This window comes from Balaenoptera ricei, chromosome 14 (assembly GCF_028023285.1).
Source record: "Balaenoptera ricei isolate mBalRic1 chromosome 14, mBalRic1.hap2, whole genome shotgun sequence".
NCBI classification, from domain to species: domain Eukaryota; kingdom Metazoa; phylum Chordata; class Mammalia; order Artiodactyla; family Balaenopteridae; genus Balaenoptera; species Balaenoptera ricei.
Window position 1 is genome coordinate 69,567,815 of NC_082652.1, and position 24,235 is coordinate 69,592,049.

The 24,235-nt window shown below is 37.7% G+C and overlaps 1 protein-coding gene across 2 annotated transcripts in view; it reads right to left on the reverse strand.

The window, feature by feature from the left end:
• DYM (dymeclin) overlaps positions 1–24,235 on the reverse strand; it is a 385,794-nt gene that overhangs the window by 327,074 nt on the left and 34,485 nt on the right. For both annotated transcript variants that reach the window (XM_059893759.1, XM_059893758.1), the window contains exon 3: positions 3,655–3,707. In XM_059893759.1, the coding sequence (XP_059749742.1) occupies positions 3,655–3,707 (53 nt within the window). The remainder of the gene's footprint in view (positions 1–3,654; positions 3,708–24,235) is intronic.

Consider the following 24,235-nt stretch of genomic DNA (forward strand, 5'->3'; position numbering starts at 1 on the left):
TACAAATTTTATAGAACTGAATTAAAATTTTATTTGGTAATCAATGGATCATTAGCAAGCCTAACTGCCTGAAAGTACTTTTGTCTACTCCAACCAGAAAACTTATGTTAATCGTCCCACCCAATACCTTGCTATACAGATTCAGAGGCGACAATTCCCAGAAAACAACTGGTAAGAATTAAACAAGCCAAACACAGAGCAAACCTCACCTCCTCACATAAAACAACTGACCTGGCTCTCAAAGCACTATCCTAGCAGGTAAGAACTAGGAAAAAGTGGGGGAAATGCACTGAAAATTCACTGTGAGATACTTAATAAGAAATCTGTTTGGACCCTGAGAACCTCATGTGCAGATTCATGGAAAAAAGTAATAAAGATAATATAAAAAGCCCAACAAAAATAATGGCCACAAACATCCCCAAATTTATGAAAAACATTAATCTACGTATCCAAGAACATCAACAAACCCCAAGCAGAATAAAGAATAAATTTTAAAATTTTGTAAAGGCAAGGACAAAATCTTGACAGCAGTAACAAAAAAATGACTTATCAGAAGGCAACAGAATGATATATGAGAAAATAAATGCCAACTAAGAATTCTGTATCCAGAAAAACTCTCCTTCAAAATGAAGGCAACAGCAGGGCAGGGGCACAACTTTACAGTGGAGAAAATGGACAAAAACAACCCTGGCCACATAATCAAGGTCAACATCATCAGTGAAACTCATGTTAATAGCATGTATCCCTCATATAATGTGTTGAGAACAGCATGTCACCTCTGTGATCTTCCACCTACAAACCCATAACCCCCACCTAGCCATGAGAATAACATCAAACGAACTGAGGGACATTCTGGAAATACTCTACCAGTATTCCTCAAAACTCTGAAAGTCATTAAAATTGAGGAAAATCTGAGACAAGAGGAGGTTAAGGAGACTTAATGACTAAACGTAATGTAGTATCCTGGAACAGAAAAAAGTCCAAGAGGACATTTGGGAAAACTAGTGAAATCTGAATAAAGGGTCAAGTTTAGTTAATAGTAATGTACCAATATTGATTCCATAGTGTGACAAATGTACCATATTAATGTAAGATGTTGACAACAGAGGAAACTGATGAGGGTTATATGGGAACTCTCTACATAGCTTTGCAACTTTTCTATAAATCTAAAGCTATTCTGAAATTAAAATTTTATTTTAAAAATCTCAATAGATGTGTTTACCAGAAAAAAGATTAGTAAACTAAAGACAGATTAATAAAAAAATAGCCTACGGAAGGTCAGAGACAAAGTAAAAAAGAAAGTAAAATACAAAAAAAAAAAAAAAAAAGAGAGAGAGAGCCTAACAAGTCTATGCGACACAATGAAAATGTTAACACAGATATAACAGAGACCCTAGAAGGAGAGGAGAGACAGAATAGGACAGAAACAAGGTATAAATCGATAATGGCTGAGAATTTTCCAAAACTGATGAAAGACATCAACCCACAGATTTAACAAGCTCTACAAACCTCAAGCAGGGAGGGAGGGAGGAAAGGGAAGAAAGGCAGGAGGAAGGAAAGAAGAAAGGAAGGAAGGAGAGAAAAAAGGAAGGAAGGAGAGAAGGAAGGAAAAATACTCCTCAGCATATTCTAAGATGTTGAAAACCAAAGGACAAAAAAGAAAAACTTAAAAGCATCCAGAAGAAAAAAATTCCATTGTTTTCAAAGGAACAACACTAACATTGACAGCTTTTTTTTTTTTTGACAGCTTTAATCTCAACAAAAATGAGAGTAACCAGAAAAATAACAGAATGGTATATTTAAAGTATGGAAAGAAATTAATGCCAACCTAGAATTCTACACCCAGCAAACATATCCTCCAAAAGCGAAGGAAAAATGAAAACATTTTCAGACCAAAAAAAAAAAAAGAGAGAGAGAGAGAATTGTTACATACCCACATAGCCCTTAAAATTGATAGACATTTATATCTATTAATGTGGAAAGAAGTTCCTGAATACTGCTAAGTGAAAACAACATAGAAATAATACCACTTACATAAAATTGTGCATATAAATCATACACACAGAATACTGATAAAATTTTGATCTTATCACAAAAGATTAGCAGTGATTTCCTACACTGTTTAATATGGGAAGACTTTAATTTTAACTATACTACTATATTGTTAGAATTTGGGGAATTAAATGTATATATATATTTTTTTGCTATTCTCCAAAGTAGTTTTAAATATAGAACGACACACTTAGATACATAATATCAAGTGAAAAACACAGATTAAAATAACTGAGTATGTGTATTTAATATGCATGTAAGTGTATATCCAAAGAATAAATAACAGAAGGCAAAATATTACCAATAGCTATGTCAGGGTTGTGGAATATGAGCAATTACTGCCTTTTTTACATTTTAGTATGCTTTCCACATTGTATTAATAAGTAACTATTACTCCCAATTTTAAAATGTTATTTTTGTAAAACCCCAAGGTCACGTTAAAAACCGTCATCATAATAATTCCATTAATATCACTGTTACATAAAATTAATTTTCAGCAAACTGTCATATAGGTTTTTGAAAGTCAGCTCTATTTAGCGCAAAATCCTCAAATCTATGGTTATAACTGCAGACAAAATTCAAGGCAACTATTATAATACCACCTCTATCATTACCAACATAATTTGTTTTTAAAAGCAAAAATATTTCATCAAAGACTGTTTTTGGCAGAGTAACTTATATGGGAGTTAGCCACATAGCTTACATGGAGCATATCCATAAGCTTGATTTAAAAACAAGCTCGTCATCACTTATTAAGCTCCTGTCCACCAGTCGTTTCACAGATACGTTATCTCTAATTTTCAAAGCAACAATGAAATGCAAGTATAATCATTCACATTTTTTAAAACATACATTTCTTTCCAACTGCTACCAATTTGAAAGTAAAGTATTTGAGAAATGAGGTCCAAAAAAAGGTAACATTCGTTGACATAAATAATGAATAATAACGAGATGCTAGGCACTATACTGGATGTTTCATATGTTATCTGACTTCTTCCTCATGAGAATCCTGCAATTTAGATGAGGAAATTAAAGCTCAGCTAGTAAGTAACAGAGCCCATGCACTTTACCATAACACCAAGTTGTTATTACTAATTTGAGAAGATTCCTAATATATTTTCCTATTAATGAGTGATAATTATTCTAGTTAACACAGCCAGCAACAGCATATATAGCATGTGCAGTTGGCAAAGCAAAGCATGAATGGTCCATATTCTCTAGGAACTATACATGCAACTACAAAACAAAGAATATTTTGGGTTTTTCTCAGTATTTCAAAATTTGTAAAAAGAATAAGCTCTATGGCTTGGTGGAGTCCGTTACCACTACTGCAAATAAACCAAGCATGTGTCTCATTGCTGTTAACTGAATGAGAACCTCTAGAGGCATCAATGAGCACCAAGAATATAATTATTAGTACAACTATAATTATCATCATCAACAAAAATATATCACTTCATCAATTCAATTCACATTGCACCAGCAAAATCTGTAACAGAAATTTTGAAATAACTGTCTCCACACATACATATATATACACATTACACACACACACACATACACACACACACACACACAAACACATTCATTTTTCCTCCTTACCTAAAGACCTGCAGACTGAAATGGTTGCCTCCTCCAAGAGCTTCAACTCGGTACTGGAAAATGAGAAGAAAGGTAATTAATAACTATAACATTAACGATGTACATACTAACCAGTTAAAGGAATACATAAAAATAAAGACAAGAAAGACAATTTAGAGGGAAAATAAGGTGTACAGTGGTAAACAATAATATCAGCAAAATAAAGCTTCTATTCTCAATGTAATTAGAAAACTTACTATAATTCTCAACATGAGACTCCTAAAGAAAAGCACTTGGGGCGCCTTGCCTTTTAGGTATTGAGGCGGGGAGGAGAGGTGGGGCTGGAGGGACTTAGAAAAATTCGAGAAAGGTATTCTCAAACACAGAGCACAAGGCAGGGGCCTCATGTGCCCATTTCCAAAGAAGTACTGATCACAGGATTATAGTTATTTAGAAAAATGCCATTATTTTTCTATAATACTTTCAAATAGTTCAACAACAACAAAAAAGAAACAAGGCAAGAAAAGAGAGAAAACACAGACATAAGCTTCAATAATTTATAAATATACAGAAAAACAGAAGCCAATGCAAATTGACACACAGACAGGAGAGAAAGACATACAACTCTTAGATTTAAAAACTGGGGAAGCTACAGGACAGTGGATTCAGCAGTAATTTCTTACATATGACACCAAAAACACAGGCATCAAAAGAAAACATAAATAAATTGGACTTAATCAAAATTTAAAACTTTTGCACATCAAGGGATACTACCAAGAGGGTGAAAAGTCAACCCAACAGAATGGGAGAAAATGTTTGCAAATCACATACCTCATAAGGCACTAATAGCCAGGATATATTTTTTAAAAACTCTGACTCAACAACAACAAAAAAACCCAAACAACCCAGTTTAAAAATCTGCAAAGGATTCAGATAGACATTTCTCCAAAGACATAAAAACGGCCAACAGGTATATGAAAAGATGTTCAACATCACTAGTCATTAGGGAAATATGAATCAAAACCACAGTGAATACTACTTCACACCATTAGGATGGTATTATTAAAAAAAAAAAGAAGGGGAGGGGAGGGGAGAGGAGGGGAGGGAAGGGAAAAGGAAAAAAAGTGTTGGAGGGGATGTAGAGAAACTGGGACCCTCGTGCATTGCTGATGGGTGTGTAAAGCAGAGCAAGTGCTGTGAAAAACAGTATGGCAACTTTTCAAAATATCAAAAATAGAATTATCATATGATCCAGCAATTCCACTTCTGGGTATACATATACCCAAAAGGACTGATATTTGTACACCCACATTCACGGCAGCATTTCTCACAATAGCCAAAAGGCGGAAGCAACCAGTGTCCTTCAATGGATGAATGATGGCACAAAATGTGGTACATACATAAAATGGAATATTATTCAGCCTTAAAAAGGAAAAGTTCTGACACGTGTTACAACGTGGATGAACCTTGAAACATTATGCTAAGTGAAATAAGCCAGTCGCAAAAACACAAATACTGTATGAGTCCACGTATATAAGGTTCTTAGAGTAGTCAAATCCATAGAGACAAAGTAGAATGGTGGTTGCTATTGGTGTGGTTGGGACTAGGGAGATGGGGGGATGGGGGAGGGACAGCAAGTTAGTATGTGATGAGTATGGAGTTTCAGTTGGGGAAGATGAAAAAGTTCTGGAGATGGACGATGGAGATAGCTAAAACAGCAATGTGAATGTAGGACTTCCTTGGTGGCACAGTGGTTAAGAATCCGCCTGCCAATGCAGGGGACACGGGTTCGAGCCCTGGTCCGGGAAGATCCCACATGCCATGGAACAACTAAGCCCGTGCCCCACAACTACTGAAGCCCGCACGCCTAGAGTCCGTGATCCGCAACAAGAGAAGCCACCGCAATGAGAAGCCCGCGCACCGCAACGAAGAGTGGCCCCCACTCGCCGCAACTAGAGAAAGCCCACGTGCAGCAGCGAAGACCCAACACAGCCAAAAATAAATAAATAAATAAATTTATTAAAAGAAAAAAAAACCAATGTGAATGTATTTACTTAATACTACAGAAGTAAACACTTAGAAATGGCTAAAATGATAAATTTTATGTTGTGTGCATTTTGCCACAATTTAGGAAAAAAAGTGCATTCCAATTCCAATTCAACTAGTTACTAGCTATATAACCTAGGGATCATTTAACCTTCTTTTAGTTTTCTCATACATAAAACAGAGATGATAAACACAGTACCTGTTTCAAAAGGTGTTGTTATTAAATTATGTAACATGTATAAGGCACTTAGAACAGTGCCCGGCACAAAGTAAAACCTCAATAAATGAGCTACTATTGATTCCAAAATGCAGTGCTTTTTTCCCAGTTAATAAATTAAAATAATGCTTTACATTTGTGTAACCCTTTAGAAGTTTTTCAAAGCACTTTCAAATTTATTAGCACATGAGAACCTCTTCTAATGAGCAGGACAATTATAAACCCTATTTTAATAGATAAGCAAACTGAGGCTTCCGAGGAGTTTAAGTAACATTCCAGGAATCAGCAGTCTAGGAAGAACAGGAACCAGCTTTACAGCCTGGTGACTGGTTTAAAAATTTTGTTCTTTTCTGCCAACACACATGGCACATAGCAAATCCTCCAAAATGGGCAACTCTTTCAAGGGCTAGTTTAAAAACCCCTACCTCCCAGGGTTCTCTGCTGTTGCTGCTGAAGAATACTTTTAAAAGAAAACAATCCATAAGCACCAATGCTTTTGACAAGAAAATTTTAGAGAAACCATGAAAGAAAATGGATTACTTTAGCTATTTCTAGAACTATGCTGTCCAATATGGTAACCACTAGCTACATGTAGTGGCTGACTACTTGAAAAGTGGCCAGTCCCAACTGAGATGAACTGTAATACAAAATACATACCAGATTTCAAAGATTTTTTTAAAAATAGAAAATACTTCATTATTAATCTTTATGTTCATGAAATTATAATATTTGGGATATACTGAGCTAAATAAAACATACTGTTAAAATTAATTTCACCTGTTTTATTTTACATTTTTAACACGGCTACTAGAAAACTTCAAATACATTCCAATCTAACCTTTTATTTCTATTAGAGCTACTCTAGAACTTGTCTCCCAGCAACTGAAGACAGTATCATGTGTAAGAAGTATTGTACATATACACAAAGCTAAAACTAATTACTTCCGTGAATATGCCATTACCTTAAGAATCTCAAATTATATTCATATTCAAAAAGATAAATATCTTTCCAAAGTAATCTTTAAGTTTCTCCTAAGATTGAAAAATTTTTAGCCAAAAGTACCTAGAAATGATTCTACAGTCAACTGTTTGCATGTCCCTGGTCTTTATCCCTGTATTAGATATTTTTGGAGAGTCTGCCGACCTCATATGATCTGTCTACTGTCCTCCCCCTCCCTTTCTTCTACCTTCCCACCTACTCCTCAGGGGTGAGCAGAGGCAGACAGGCTTGTTCAGCCTGACCCCCACTCCCTGGACATAGCTGATGGATCAGAGAGAGGCATCTAACAAAAGCTATGCCAGAGTCTTGGGGAATTTGGAATTGAGATGGAAAGACAGGTTCTCCGTATGGCTGGAACTGGCCTGCCATGCTGAGGGTTACAGGAAGCCATCCTCTATCCACTGAGCAGCAGAGATAAACAAAAAGGACACTCAGGATTCCTGCTGGCCTTGTAACTCTTGGGACCAGTTCTTCCTGAAGCCTAGCTGTGTTTCTCATCTGGGATTCTATGAGACAGCCCTTTCTCTTCATCACATAAGCCCCTCTTTCTGACATATGCTAAATCAAATTGATTTTTGTTAATAACCAAAAGACTTCTAATTAATAAATCACTGTGGTCAGATTTAATAATATACATTAGTAGTTGGCAAGAAGTGAAAACTATGAATTACTCAGTTTATGGGTTACTCGGGCAAAAAATAAAAGTAAAGACATATAAAATGCAAAAGACTGTAAAGAGTTTTATGAGGCTAATAACTAGACCACATGCATAAAGTCTGTTTCACTGGTGCTTCTACTTTCTTGAGTCAATAACACTCTCTTAAAACCAGCTGGAACCAAGAGCTTCAATTATATACATGTGGCTATAACCTTCAAAAGCTTCAGAATTTGCTTGTTCAACAAACACTGCCTGGGTGCCCAGGACATGCTGGGCTCTGTGAAAGATGCTGCCTCTGCCTCCAGGCTACACAGAGGAATGAAGAATCAGACAGACTATTTGGTGCAGAGGAAGTACGCAGATCAAGCCCGGCCCTGTCCCAACCTACTCTATTAGCACTCAAGGAAGGCATCCTGGAGGAAGTGACTGTCTGTCCTGAAGGAGGAAGAGAAGGCAGTTGGGCAGACAAAAAGGGACGGCTTTCCAGACACAAGGAATGCGTACACAAAGGCATGGCAGTCACAGAGAGCCTGGAAGGTTCTGGGAAGCAGAGGTTAATCAACACTGGAGAATGATCAACTACAAGCCTGGAAAAATATACCAGATGGCTGGAGTATGGAGTTCAGTTTCTCAACTCGTTCTCAACAGAAAGGTATTGAGTGTTCCCAAAACAAAAACAAAAACAAGGTTCTGATTTATTTTGAATACAGTATTAGCCTGAAAAAAGAATTAATCCCAACATGTATTAGTGAGGTTGGTTTGGACACCATTTCCTCCAGGAAACCACCTCTGATCACCAGAGACCAGGTAAGAAGCCTGCGTTCTGTCCCAACAGTACCCGATCATGAAACTGAGCACCCGGTAGCAAGACTGCCAAGTTAGGTCTGTGGCCCCCCTAGATTGTGTGCTCCTTGCTCATCACAGCATTCTCAGCCTGGTACAAACCAGGCACTTAATAAAAATGCACTGAATCAATGAAAGCCTTTGTCAGACGCTTCATTACCAGAGAACAAAACTCCTTCCCCATCCCTCAAGAAACACTTCACACTCTCCAGATTTCAAGGCAACATCTGCCCCCAAGTTTAAATTTTTATTAAAATATTTTTAAAGACACTTATTTGTTTCTAAATGTAAAATAATATAACTTTTTGAAGCAGGCTGGTTTCTTTGTCACTCAAGGATGAAGAGACAGGAAAAGCTGGGAACTATCCCACCTCTGCTGGAAAGCTCCGGCTTGTGGTGAGCCAGCCAGCACCTACCGTCCTGTAATTAGGCCCCTCAAGCCTGCGTCCCCTACACATGGCCATGATCTGAAACAGCACCACAGCTACCACACTTCCTCAGCAATCACCACTGCAGATCAGAAGCATCTTGAGTATCCAGATTATAACCTCTGTGAGAACAGAGAAAATGTCTCATTCATCGTGCCTTCCCCCACCACGCCTGGTACAGTGGCTCAGTTAGAAGAAGAACACATGGCAATTACCTATTAAATGAAGGATTCATAAAGCTCTGTTTGTCGCAGTTTGTTGCAGTGTTATTTCTACAAAGGAAATCAGCCAAGCACACGCCTGCCAAAAGCAACACACTGATTGTTATAATAGAATTCCTTTCCTCCCATCCCTCCATCCTCCAATTTCCTAAACTTTTCGGAACATTTTAAGAATAATCTTTCCCATTTGCTTGATGTAGAGCTGAAATGAGGTGGTAAGCAACTGGGGTGGCTGGTAACTGCTGCCGCGTGTTTATAGGCATCTATGCACAGTACTGTTTAGTTAAAAAAATGGACTCAGATGTTCTGGTAGCAGGCAACTACCAAATCATCATTTGCAGTAAATAAAAGTAAAATTGAAATGCAAAATATGCCAATGTTTCCAAGACAATTACAATTAGAAACCGAATGCTGTTTCTGAAAGCAGATTTGGGGCACTGGAGGCATACAAAAGGGGGGCAAAAAGGCAGCAAATATTCATACCAATACAGATTAAATAAATTAATATCACACAGAGATCTTCAAACTTCCTGTATACATAAACTCCACAGCCAGGTCAATATGGAAAATGTCCTTAATGAGAGATTAGGGATAAATACTTAAAACTAGTCATCTCTTAATCAAACATCTGCTAAAGGAACTAAACTCTAGATAAACAATCATATTGATCCAATGGCCCGGTGTGGCTCTGTCTGAAGCAATCCTTCTATGTGACAGCAGACCAGGCTCCTCCTTTGCAGAGCTGCTATCATGCCAGCAACAACATAAACAGATGGATTCACAGAACAGGAATCTCAGTTTTGCGGGTGACACCCCGATGGACAATGAGACCTATGGGACTGGAGAGCCATGCCCAAGAAGCTCTCACACACACACTGGAATATTTGAAACTGGTCTAAGGGATTTTTCCAGTTTTAAGAACCTTCATTGGGCTTCCCTGAAGATAATTCAGCAAGGAAGTGGTTATCAAGATTTTCACAACTATAGGGAAGTTCTTATACATTACGTGGCCATTTCTGGGCTATATCCTAAGTCTGTTCCCTTCCTTACTTAGATTTCATGAAGAGACTCTCCCTCGGGAGAGAACATCAACGTCAACCTCTCACTCTCCACATGCTCCAGTGACAGTTTCCACAACAAAATTCCCCAATGAATACCAATAATACAACTGGATCACTTCTAAGTTATGTCTCAAATAATCAATGTCATCTCTGCCACCTCTGCTGAGTGCGCCAACATACATCATGACAAGGTTAAGTAACTGGGACGTATAGGTAGCAGAGAAGACTTGCAAGGTCAAATAGAGCAAAAGAGAGAAGAACCTTAATGCCATCTAAAGGAATTTGGATTTTATCCTACATAAAATAGGAAGCCAATAAGCACAGAATCAAAAATATACACTAACTGGACTTCCCTGGTGGCACAGTAGATAAGAATCCACCTGCCAATGCAGAGGACACGGGTTCGATCTCTGGTCCGGGAAGATCCCACATGCCACGGACCAACTAAGCCCGTGCGCCACAACTACTGAGCCCGACTGCTGCAACTACTGAAGCCCACGCACCTAGAGCCTGTGCTCTGCAACAAGAGAAGCCACTGCAATGAGAAGCCTGTGCACTGCAACGAAGAGTAGCCCCCACTCACCGAACTAGAGAAAGTCCGCGCACAGCAATGAAGACCCAATGCAGCCAAAAATAAATTAAAAAAAAAAAAATCAAAAACATACACTAACTGGACTTCCCTGGTGATGCAATGGATAAGACTCCATGCTCCCAATGCAGAGGGCCCGGGTCTGATCCCTGGTTAGGGAACTAGATCCCACATGCATGCTGCAACGAAGGAGCCCTGGAGCCACAACTAAGGAGCCAGCCTGCTGCAACAAAGGAGCCCACATGCTGCAACTAAGGAGCCCGCCTGCCGCAACTAAGGCCCGATGCAACCAAAAGAATAAATAAATATTTTTAAAAAAACAACAACCCAGCTGGAATATTATAATATATATATAGACACACTAACAGAACTCTTCACAGAGCAGCGAGATGCCCCAGGTGTACAATGGTTAAATGTCTTCAATCATCTTCAAATTTTTAGCAAAAAACAAAAAGACAATGTGAACAGCAACAACGATAATAATGCCTCTAGTAGTACATATAATAAAGCCTAACCAGATACAACCACCACTATAATTAACCACTGCTGCCAACTGTTGGGCCAGCAAACTTGGATAAACTACTATTACTAACGCAGAACACAGTCAAGTACATAATCTTTAAAAATTCTAGTTTAGGGACTTCCCTGGCAGTCCAGTGGTTAGGACTCTGCCCTCCCAATTCAGGGAGCACAGGTGTGATCCCTGGTCAGGGAACTAAGATGCCACATGGTGCATGGCGTGGTCAAAAAAAAAAAAAAAAAATTCTAGTTTAATTCCACTAAAATAATATACCAAATTGGAACACTAGTAAGAAACAGTAACAGAAATAATATAGATGATTCTGTTCCCACTAGATTCACAGACTGGTCACTTTCAATTCTTATACTCCAAGTGTACTACCCTCTCGATTTAACCATTACCATCAATTAACAAACTCATTCCTGCGTACTTCCCACATGGATTTCCAACCATTCCCGTTACTGAAGACAACATATGCTCCCATATAATGGAAAGATTCCAAAGCCACATACTTAAATTCCAGCTTCCTCATTCCTATTGGTATGACTAGGCAAGATACTTAATTTGAGCGGCTCAGTTTCCTCATATGTAAATGGATATAAGGATGCCACCACCTGATAGGACAGTTGTAAGGACTACGTAGCAACGTGTGGAAAGTGCTCAGCACTCTGCTCAATAAATGAGCTCCCTAACCCCTCAACAACAAGGTGAAACAAATCCACAAGTGTTAAACTGTCAAACTCTGCATATATTTATTCCTTAATACATCTTGTAAGTAATTTGCCAGTCTTCACCTTTCTTCCCCCCATGGGGCAGAGGGGAAGTATAAGGCATAATTTAGTAATTTTTGAAGTAGTTTTACATTTTGAAATAGTATCAAAACAGCTGTGTCAAACAACTGTAGGTGATCTGCTTTGATTTTATTTCCATTAATATGTTACTACAGTAGAAGTATAACACTAGTGGATTACAAAGGAAATCAATATTCCTTATTCACCTAGCAAAACTTCTCAGTATTAAGTAACATTTAATAACTGGCAGAAAAGAAACTTAAATCCAAGTAATTTTTCTTTTTTAAAAAAGAAAATAATTTTTATTTATTATTGTAAAAATGAACCATACTAAAACCACCAGGAGGAAACACTACACACCAATCAGAACTGTTAAAATAAAAAAGAGTGACAACATCAAATGCTGGCAAGGGTGCAGAGAAACTGGTTACCACATACATGACTGGTGAGAACGTAAAGTGATACAGCCACTCTGGAAAACAGTTATGGCAGTTTTGTATAGGACTAAACATTTACCATATAACCCAGTCATTGAACTCTTGAGCATTTATCTCAAAGAAATAAAAACTTATATTCACACAAAAACCTGTACACAAATGTTCATAGCAGCTTTATTCATAACAGCCAAAAACTGGAAACAATCCAAATGTCCTTCAATAAGTCAGTGTTTAAACAGAAACAAACTATAGTATACACACAACACAGAATACTACTCGGCAAAAAAAAAGGAATGAACTATGACACACAGAACAACCTGAATAGATCTCAAAGACACTATGCTGAATGAAAGAGCCAATCTCAAAATGTTACATATTGTATGATTCCACTTAAACAACCTTCTTGAAATAAAAAAATTATAGAGATGGAAAACTGATTACTGGCTGCCAGGGTTTAGAGATGGGGAAGGTAGAAAGAATGGGTGTGGCTATGAAGGGAAAGCACAAGGGAGCCTTGCTGGGATGAAACAGTTATGCATCTTGATTGTGGTGGTGGTTACACATGTGATAAAACTGTACAGAGCTATACATGTGCTCACAAATGAGTGCATGTATAACTAACTGCTGAAATCTCAATAGCTTTTGTGGCTTATACCAATGTCAATTTCCTGGTTTTGGTACTGAATTAGAGTTACGCAAGATGTTACCATTGGGGAAAACAGGGAAGGATGCAAGGAACCTCCCCTGTACTACTTTGTGTGTGTGTGTGTGTGTGTGTGTGTGTGTGTGTGTGTGTGTGTGCAACGTCCTGTGAATCCATAATTATTTCAAAATAACAAGTTAAAAAAAAAGAAACATAAAAATAAAGCTATAAAAACTTATACAGAAGAATTATATAAATATACACATTTTTAATATTAATATATATAACACAATTTTGCTTCAATGAGATTATGCTATATGAATGATTTTATAACTGGCTTTAACCACTTAATATGTTGTGGATTTTTCCATATCTATAAACACATAATCTTTATTAATGACTATATATTGTTCCAGTGTGCAGATGCACCATTTTTATGTTTGTTCATTCATCTGGACACTTAGATTGTTAGCAATTTTCTGTTATAAACGTTGCTACCAATGTCTTTACACATACATCTCTGAACTTGTCCAATCATCTCCTTAACATAAACTCTAGAAGTGGAATTGCTAGGTCAGTGACACTTCTGTTCTGATGAATACTGCAAATTACATTCCAGAAAGATTTAACCAATTACCATTCCCACCAAAATGCGTAACTGTGGCTTAACCCATACATATTACTAAATCTGCAAAATTACAAACCCAGATCTTTTGACACCAAATCCAATGATTTTTATATTCAGATAAGCATGTGTTGACAGTATGCAAGCATAAGAACCTTCATGACAAATACAGATTTTTTTCCCCTTTAAAATTGCCTATAGACAGGAATTCATAAAGGATGTGACATCTAACTGGCAAATTACCATGCCACCGTAAATTTAAAACAAATTCTATTCAACACCACCTAAATTCTTTCACTGTACCAGGCAGACAATTTTTGTATCAACTAACATGGATGGTGGGGCATATCAAGAAACCACTGAACAGAGAGTTTACAACTTCTTTGGATTTAAACTCTGTGCTACAATTCCCTGACATGACAAACAACTCTGGCCTTAACTTGAAGAATGGTATAGTGAAGAGGATACAGAAATGTTCAACTGTGATAGAAAAAGAAAAAAATTAGCAAATACGAAGTAAAAAATCGTGGATAATATTTTTCATTATAAAAAGAGATGATCAACTCTACCACCCATTTATGCAGAAAATGTGTCCAGATGTCATGAGCCATGATTCACGAGGTGACAGAAGAGAAGAGAAACAACCCTGGCCTTGATGGTTAGATCTGCTCTCCACCACAACCTCAGGGAGACCCTGCCATTAGTTCGTGTATGAAAATAAAAAGACCAGAGCTCACTGTTACAGCACGCATTCCTTCATTCATCAACAGAGTACCACTGTCAGATGGCAAGTGGTTTTCCAAAACTGACAAATAAACAAGAAAGAACATTTGCTGGTAGGGGAAAAACGCTAATTTCATATGAAGCCTGTAGTTCAAGAATACAAGTGTCCACAACCAAAATAAATATATAAAATGGGTCATCTAATGAACTTAACACCTATTCCTGATAACTGTCACACATAAAAATATATGTAAGAGTTATTTACAGTATTTTAGTCAGCTGGTGTACCAAGTCAGACAGGCTACAGTTGGCAAGTAAAATACCATGGGAGTTCACAGAAGCAGCATACTTAGGCTGATAACTTAATTCATGACCCATGACCTATACCAGGGAGCCAACATACAGCCCCAGAAGGAATTATTTGTGGTCCTTTAGGCAGTTTCTACCATCCAACATTTTTTTTCTTTTTCAACATTCTCTTTTCTTTTCTGTCAACCCATCTGTCTCATTCTTCTTCATGTGTCCACACTTCAAATTTTTAAGTAACATAAGAGGTACCAATGGAAACTGCCAGGCCATGGTGTTGGCCCTCAGGGATTAAAGAAAGAAAAAAAGAGGTTGAATAATACATAATCTTAGAGAAGAAGCTTACCAAATGGTTGTAGAGCAACCTAAAAAAAAAAAAACTTATTATCATATTCTTAAATGCAGAAGTAATTTAAGTTTCCACATAAAATCAGATTTTAAAAAAAATTTTTACACTACAGAGAAAAATAATCTATTTTAAAAAACTCAAAACTGCAACTAAGTATTGTAAACATTTAGCAGATTTTCAGTAATTTGAACTCCACTAACATAGAATTTGGGGTTGTTTGGCTAAATTGAGTTGAAACTAACTTTTATGTTATATTTTAAAGAAAGTATTTCAACATGGGAGGAGACTAAGGAAAAGAACTGTTTAACCTTCTACAGAAGAAATATGTTCAAAGACTTCAGCATATTAATTGTTGATATGCAAATAAATTTGCTGATTAGCTACAACTTGTAATCTGTAGAGGCCTATATACTATTCAATGTTCTCTCACCTTGAATATTTCATTTGATTTCTTTTAAAAACCCTGAGAAGTTGACTAACGAAATAAGAGTATCCTCAATCTACAAGTGACAGAAATGGAGAAGCTAAGTAACTTGTCCCAGGTAACAATAGAAGAATAAATATGTCAAACTTCTAGTTTAATACTCCTTCAATATGAATAATATTTAGCTACTTTTTTATTAAGGCAAACCCACATAATATCAATCTAGAACATTACCACTAACTGGAATTTCTATATATACCTAACAGAAGTTCTCATAGGTGTATTATTATAAAAATTACATCTGTTACAATTTAAATCATTTAAAAATTATGTGAATGATAAAGAACTAGAAGAAAACAGAAGAAATTAAGTCTAATGAGAAAAGTGGTAAGGTGATAGATGACTTTTTTGTAACTGCTATGAAATCATAAACTATAGTTTGGTAAGAAAGCTAAATTTTTTAATTACATATTGCCTAATTCACAGCTTTCAGTAATTTAGACTGGTTTTATTTTACTTTTTTAAAAAATTAATTAATTTATTTATTTATTTTTGGCTGCATTGGGTATTCGTTGCTGCGTGCGGGCTTTCTTTTAGTTGCGGCAAGCGGGGGCTACTCTCCATTGTGGTGCGCAGGCTTCTCATTGCAGTGGCTTCTCTTGCTGCAAAGCACAGGCTCTAGGCACGCGGGCTTCAGCAGTTGTGGCGCATGGGCTCAGTAGTTGTGGCACATGGGCTTAGTTGCTCCGCAGCATGTGGGATCTTCCCGGACCAGGGCTCGAACCCATGTCCCCTGCATTGGCAGGCGGATTCTTAACCACTGCACCACCAGGGAAGCCCCTTATTTTTACTTTCAAGCACACTGATCTCATAAGTGAATCTCAATAATGAAAGATGATAAACTCATAGTTCAAATCTTTTAATGAAAAGCAGATGGGCAGAAAGTTGTTGAGGGGAGAATCACACACAGATTTCTAAACACTGATTTGCTGAAAAATCAAAATAGATATAATTATGAGGTTCATAAAATAAACACTGAAAATTCTTAAGCCTTTTTTTAATATAAATTTATTTATTTTATTTATTTATTTTTGGCTGTGTTGGGTCTTTATTGCTGGGCATGGGCTTTCTCTAATTGTGGCGAGTGGGGGCTGCTCTCGTTGCAGTGAGCGGGCTTCTCACTGCAGTGGCTTCTCTTGTTGCCTAGCATGGGCTCTAGACGCGCGGGCTTCAGTAGTTGTGGCTCGCGGGTTCTAGAGCGCAGGCTCACTAGTTGTGGTGCACGGGCTTAGTTGCTCCGCGGCATGTGGGATCTTCCCAGACCAGGGCTCGAACCCGTGTCCCCTGCATTGGCAGGCGGATTCTTAACCACTGCACCACCAGGGAAGCCCAATTCTTAAGTCTTTTTCACTGAAAACTCCACCATAAAATGATTTCAAAATTGACATTTTATATTAATAGTGTCATTTTCAGCCCACAACATACATTCTCTAACAAATTATATGTTTGTCAGTTTAAGACACAACATGAGTAAAATCAACACGTAAACACGCAGAAAAGCATAGCAGCACATCTAAAGACATTTTCCCCCTTACCTTAGCAAAGAGAGAATTATGGAAATCATTCACAAAACCAACAAGAATCAGCCCATTCAGTGGTTAAACTGTGGAAACGTTAATGTTTTAAAAGAGGCTATTCAAAGGAAAAAATTAAAGGATAAAAATTGCATATAAGTTTATTATAGTAATTTTTAATGCACCAAGCAGAACCAAAAAGTATTTATATTCATGAGATTCACAGACAATCCTATAGGCTGTCAATCAACTTCCAAAATGGAAGAAACTGTAACTACTAAAATGTCAAAATTTCAGCAACTATCATGCAAGATCATACTGCATTTATTTTCTCAAGAAAGCAACAGAAAAAAACGACTTAAAAATTCAGATTCCAACCAACAAAGTGAGAAAAGGAAAGAAAGGTATACTTGGAGCAAAACTTACTTTCTCCCTTATTTTAATGCTTTGAACAATGTTAGTTATGTTTTCCCCCACTTAAGCTTTTAGTTTAAGGGAACAATCAACCCTGGGCAAACTCAAGCATCTTCTAAAATAATTTTGCATAGAAAAGTATATATAAAACAAAGGGAAATAAAGGTTTTGACTCAAGATGTAAACTTCTTTTGGCCCCTCAATCTGAGAAAATAAGATGCCAAAAAAAGTCTTGAATTATTTATTCCCTTAGTAAAATGGCCAAGTACACTATTTTGGTCACCATTCAAGTAAACATATGATGAAAGAATTAGAGACAGTTTAGAAAATGGTTTAGGAGTTATCCCAGGCCCACCTCAATGACAGAGCAGGTTGTTTCAACTTGAAAAGTTCTAATAAAATTGTACATAAAGTGTGCCAAAGAGAATAAAAATATAAAAGCAGAGACAAGCATCAAAAATTCAAAAAAAAATTTTACAATCACTTCTTTCTCTCAGTTAAAAACTTGTGACCTAATTCAATCAAAGTTTCTTTTCCTGTTTCTCAGCAGGAAACAGATCAAGAAATTCTGAGGGAGACCTTCAAGATGGCGGAGGAGTAAGACGCGGAGACCACCTTACTCCCCACAAATACATCAGAAATACATCCACATGTGGAACAACTGCTACAGAACACCTACTGAACGCTGGCAGAAGACCTCAGACCTCCCAAAAGGCAAGAAACTCCCCACGTACCTGGGTAGGGCAAAAGAAAAAAGAAAAAACCGAGACAAAAGAATAGAGACGGGACCTGCACCTCAGGGAGGGAGCTGTGAAGGAGGAAAAGCTTCCACACACTAGGAAGCCCCTTTGTGGGCGGAGACGGGGGTGCTGGGGGGGAAGCTTCGGAGCCACAGAGGAGAGCGTGATCCAGGGACAACTTCCCCGGGAGAACACGTGGCGCACCTCAGGCTGCTGCAACGTCACACCGGCCTCTGCTGCCACAAGCTCGCCCCTCATTCCGTACCCCTCCATCCCCCCAGCGTGAGTGAGCAAAAGCCCCCTAATCAGCTGCTCCTTCAACCCCGTCCTGTCTGAGCGAAGAACAGACGCCCTCAGGCGACCTACACGCAGAGGCGGGGCCAAATCCAAAGCTGAACCCCAGGAGCTATGCGAACATAGAAGAGAAAGGAAATCTCTCCCAGCAGCCTCAGGAGCAGCGGATTAAATCTCCACAATCAGCTTGATGTACCTGCATCTGTGGAATACCTGAATAGACAACGAATCATCCCAAATTGAGGAAGTGGACTTTGGGAGCAACTGTAGACTTGGGGTTTGCTTTCTGCATCTAATTTGTTTCTAGTTTTATGTTTATCTTAGTTTAGTAATTAGAGTTTATTATTACTGGTAGATTTGTTTATTGATTTGGTTGCTCTCTTCCTTTTTTTTTTAATATAGAAATAGATATATTTTTTTCCTTTTTCGCTTGTGAGTGTGTATGTGTATGCTTCTTTGTGTGATTTTGTCTGTTTACTTTTGCTTTTACCATCTGTCTTAGGGTTCTGTCTGTCCTTTTTTTTTTTTTGTATAGTTTTTAGCACTTGTTATCATTGGTGGATTTGTTTTTTGGTTTTGTTGCTCTCTTCTTTCTTTTTTTTAAATTACTTTTTAAGTTTTCTAATTTTAATAATTTTTTATTTTCTATTTTAATAACTTTATTTTATTTTTCTGTCTTTCTTTCTTTTTTTCTCCCTTTTCTGCTGAGCCATGTTGCTGACAGGGTCTTCACGCTCTGGCCGGGTGTCAGGCCTGTGCCTCTGAGGTGGGAGAGCCGAGTTGAGGACACTGGTCCACCAGAGACCTCCCGGCTCCATGTAATATCAAACAGCAGAAGCTCTCCCAGAGATCTCCATCTCAATGCTAAGACCCAGCTCCACTCAACAACCAGCAAGCTACAATGCTGGACACCCTATGCCAAACAACTAGCAAGACAGGAACACAACCCCACCCATTAGCAGAGAGGCTGCCTAAAATCATAATAAGGTCACAGACACCCCAAAACACACCACCAGACGCGGTCCTGCCCACCAGAAAGACAAGATCCAGCCTCATCCACCAGAACACAGGCACCAGTCCCCTTCACCAGGAAGCCTACACAACCCACTGAACCAACCTTAGTCACTGGGGGCAGACACCAAAAACAAAGGGAACTATGAACCTGCAGCCTACAAAAAGGAGACCCCAAACACAGTAAGTTAAGCAAAATGAGAAGACAAAGAAACACACAGCAGATGAAGGAGCAAGGTAAAAACCCACCAGACCAAACAAATAAAGAGGAAACAAGCAGTCTACCTGAAAAAGAATTCAGAGTAATGACAGTAAAGATGATCCAAAATCTTGGAAATAGAATGGAGAAAGTACAAGAAACATTTAACAAGGACCTAGAAGAACTAAAGAGCAAACAAACAATGATGAACAACACAATAAATGAAATTCAAAATTCTCTAAAAGGAACCAATAGCAGAATAACTGAGGCAGAAGAACAGATAACTAACCTGGAAGATAAAATAGTGGAAATAACTACTGCAGAGCAGAATAAAGAAAAAAGAATGAAAAGAATTGAGGACAGTCTCAGACACCTCTGGGACAACATTAAACACACCAACATTCGAATTATAGGGGTCCCAGAAGAAGAAGACAAAAAGAAAGGGACTGAGAAAATATTTGAAGAGATTATAGTTGAAAACTTCCCTAATATGGGAAAGGAAATAGTCAATCAACTCCAGGAAGCACAAAGTCCCACACAGGATAAATCCAAGGAGAAACACGCCAAGACACATATTAATCAAACTATCAAAGATTAAATACGAAGAAAAAATATTAAAAGCAGCAAGGGAGAAACAACAAATAACATACAAGGGGGGCTTCCCTGGTGGCAGAGTGGTTAAGAATCTGCCTGCCAATGCAGGGACACAGGTTCGAGCCCTGGTCCGTGAAGATTCCACAAGCCGCAGAGCAACTAAGCCCGTGTGCCACAACTACTGAGCCTGCACTCTAGAGCCTGCAAGCCACAACTACTGAAGCCCGTGTGCCTAGAGCCCGTGCTCTGCAACAAGAGAAGCCACCACAATGAGAAGTCCGCACACCATAATGAAGAGGCCCCCGCTCACAGCAACTAAAGAAAGCCCACGCACAGCAACAGAGACCCAACACAGCCAAAAGTAAATATATAAAATAAATAAATTTCTTAAAAAAAAAAAATACAAGGTAATCCCCATAAGGTTAACAGCTGATCGTTCAGCAGAAACTCTGCAAGCCAGAAGGGAGTGGCAGGACATATTTAAAGTGATGAAAGGGAAAAACCTACAACCAAGATTACTCTACCCAGCAAGGATCGCATTCAGATTTGATGGAGAAATTAAAACCTTTACAGACAAGCAAAAGCTAAGAGAATTCAGCACCATCAAACCAGCTTTACAACAAACGCTAAAGGAACTTCTCTAGGCAGGAAACACAAGAGAAGCAAAAGACCTACAATAACAAACCCAAAACAATTAAGAAAATGATAATAGGAACATACATATCGATAACTACCTTAAATGTAACTGGATTAAATGCTCCAACCAAAAGACACAGACTGGCTGAATGGATACAAAAAAAACCCGGTATATATGCTGTCTACAAGAGACCCACTTCAGACCTAGGGACACATACAGACTGGAAGTGGGGGGATGGAAAAAGATATTCCATGCAAATGGAAATCAAAAGAAAGCTGGAGTAGCAATTCTCATATCAGACAAAATAGACTTTAAAATAAAGACTATTACAAGAGACAAAGAAGGACACTACATAATGATCACGGTATCAATCCAAGAAGAAGATATAACAACTGTACATATTTATGGACCCAACATAGGACCACCTCAATAGATAAAGCAAATGTTAACAGCCATAAAAGGGGAAATCGACAGTAACACAATCATAGTAGGGGACTTTAACACCCCACTTTCACCAATGGACAGATCATTCAAAATGAAAATAAAAAAGGAAACACAAGCTTTAAATGATACATTAAACAAGATAGACTTAATTGATATTTATTGGACATCCCATGCAAAAACAACAAAATACACTTTCTTCTCAAGGATTCATGGAACACTCTCCAGAACAGATCATACCTTGGGTGACAAATCAAGCCTTGGTGAATCTAAGAAAATAGAAATCGTATCAAGTATCTTTTCCGACCACAACACTATGAGACTAGGTATCAATTACAGGAAAAAAAATCTGTGAAAAATACAAACACATGGAGGCTAAATACACTACTAAATAACCAAGAGATCACTGCAGAAATCAAAGAGGAAATCAAAAAATACCTAGAAACAAATACAATGAAAACACGATGACCAAAAACCTATGGGATGCAGCAAAAGCAGTTCTAAGAGGGAAGTTTATAGCAATACAATCCTACGTCAAGAAACAAGAAACATCTCAAATAAACAACCTAACCTTACACCTAAAGCAATTAGAGAAAGAAGAACAAAAAAACCCCAAAGTTAGCAGAAGGAAAGAAATCAATAAAGATCAGATCAGAAATAAATGAAAAAGAAATGAAGGAAACAATAGCAAAGATCAATAAAACTAAAAGCTGGTTCTTTGAGAAGATGAACAAAACTGATAAACCATTAGCCAGACTCATCAAGAAAAAAAGGGAGAAGACTCAAATCAATAGAATTAGAAATGAAAAAGAGGAAGTAACAACCGCCACTGCAGAAACACAAAGGATCATGAGAGATTACTACAAGCAACTATGTGCCAATAAAATGGACAAACCGGAAGAAATGGACAAATTCTTAGAAAAGCACAACCTTCTGAGTCTGAACCAGGAAGAAATAGAAAATATAAACAGACCAATCACAAGCACTGAAATTGAGACTGTGATTAAAAATCTTCCAACAAACAAAAGCCCAGGACCAGATGGCTTCACAGGCGAATTCTATCAAACATTTAGAGAAGAGCTAACACCTATCCTTCTCAAACTCTTCCAAAATATAGCAGAGGGAGGAACACTCCCAAACTCATTATACGAGGCCACCATCACCCTGATACCAGAAAAAGATGTCACAAAAAAAGAAAACTACAGGTCAATGTCACTGATGAATACAGATGCAAAATTCCTCAACAAAATACTAGCAAACAGAATCCAACAGCATATTAAAAGGATCATACACCATGATCAAGTGGGGTTTATCCCAGGAATGCAAAGATTCTTCAATATAGGCAAATCAATCAATGTGATACACCATATTAACAAACGGAAGGAGAAAAACCATATGATCATCTCAATAGATGCAGAAAAAGCTTTTGACAAAATTCAACACCCATTTATGATAAAAACCCTCCAGAAAGCAAGCATGGGGGAACTTACCTCAACATAATAAAGGCCATATGTGACAAACCCACAGCCAACATCATTCTCACTGGTGAAAAACTGAAAGCATTTCCTCTAAGATCAGGAACAAGACAAGCATGTCCACTCTCACCGCTATTATTCAACATAGTTTTGGAAGTTTTAGCCACAGCAATCAGAGAAGATAATAAATGAAAGGAATCCAAATCAGAAAGGAAGAAGTAAAGCTGTCACTGTTTGTACATGACATGACACTATACATAGAAAATCCTAAAGATGCTACCAGAAAACTCCTAGAGCTAATCAATGAATTTGGTAAAGTAGCAGGATACAAAATTAATGCACAGAAATCTCTTGCATTCCTATACACTAGTGATGAAAAATCTGAAAGAGAAATTAAGGAAACACTCCCATTTACCATGGCAACAAAAAGAATAGAATACCAAGGAATAAACCAACCTAAGGAGACAAAAGACCTGTATGCAGAAAACTGTAAGACACTGATGAAAGAAATTAAAGACGATACAAACAGATGGAGAGATATACCATGTTCTTGGTTTGGAAGAATCAACATTGTGAAAATGACTATACTACCCAAAGCAATCTACAGATGCAATGCAATCCCTATCAAACTACCAATGGCATTCTTCACAGAACTAGAACAAAAAATTGCACAATTTGTATGGAAACACAAAAGACCCTGAATAGCCAAAGCAATCTTGAGAAACCCAAATGGAGCAGGAGGAATCAGGCTCCAGGGCTTCAGAGTATACTACAAAGCTACAGTAATCAAGACAGTATGGTACTGGCACAAAAACAGAAATATAGATCAATGGAACAGGATAGAAAGCCCAGAGATAAACCCACACACATATATGGTCACCTCATCTTTGATAAAGGAGGCAAGAATATACAATGGAGAAAAGACAGCCTCTTCAGTAAGTGGTGCTGGGAAAACTGGACAGCTACATGTAAAAGAATGAAATCAGAACACTCCGTAACACCATACACAAAAGTAAACTCAAAATGGATTAAAGCCCTAAATGTAAGGCCAGACACTATCAAACTCTTAGAGGAAAACATAGGCAGAACACTCTATGACATAAATCACAGCAAGATCCTTTTTGACCCACCTCCTAGAGAAATGGAAATAAAAACAAATGGGACCTAATGAAACTTAAAAGCTTTTGCACAGCAAAAGGAAACCATAGACAAGATGAAAAGACAACCCTCAGAATGGGAGAAAATATTTGCAAATGAAGCAACTGACAGAAGATTAATCTCCAAAATTTACAAGCAGCTCACGTAGCTCAATATCAGAAAAACAAACAACCCAATCCAAAAA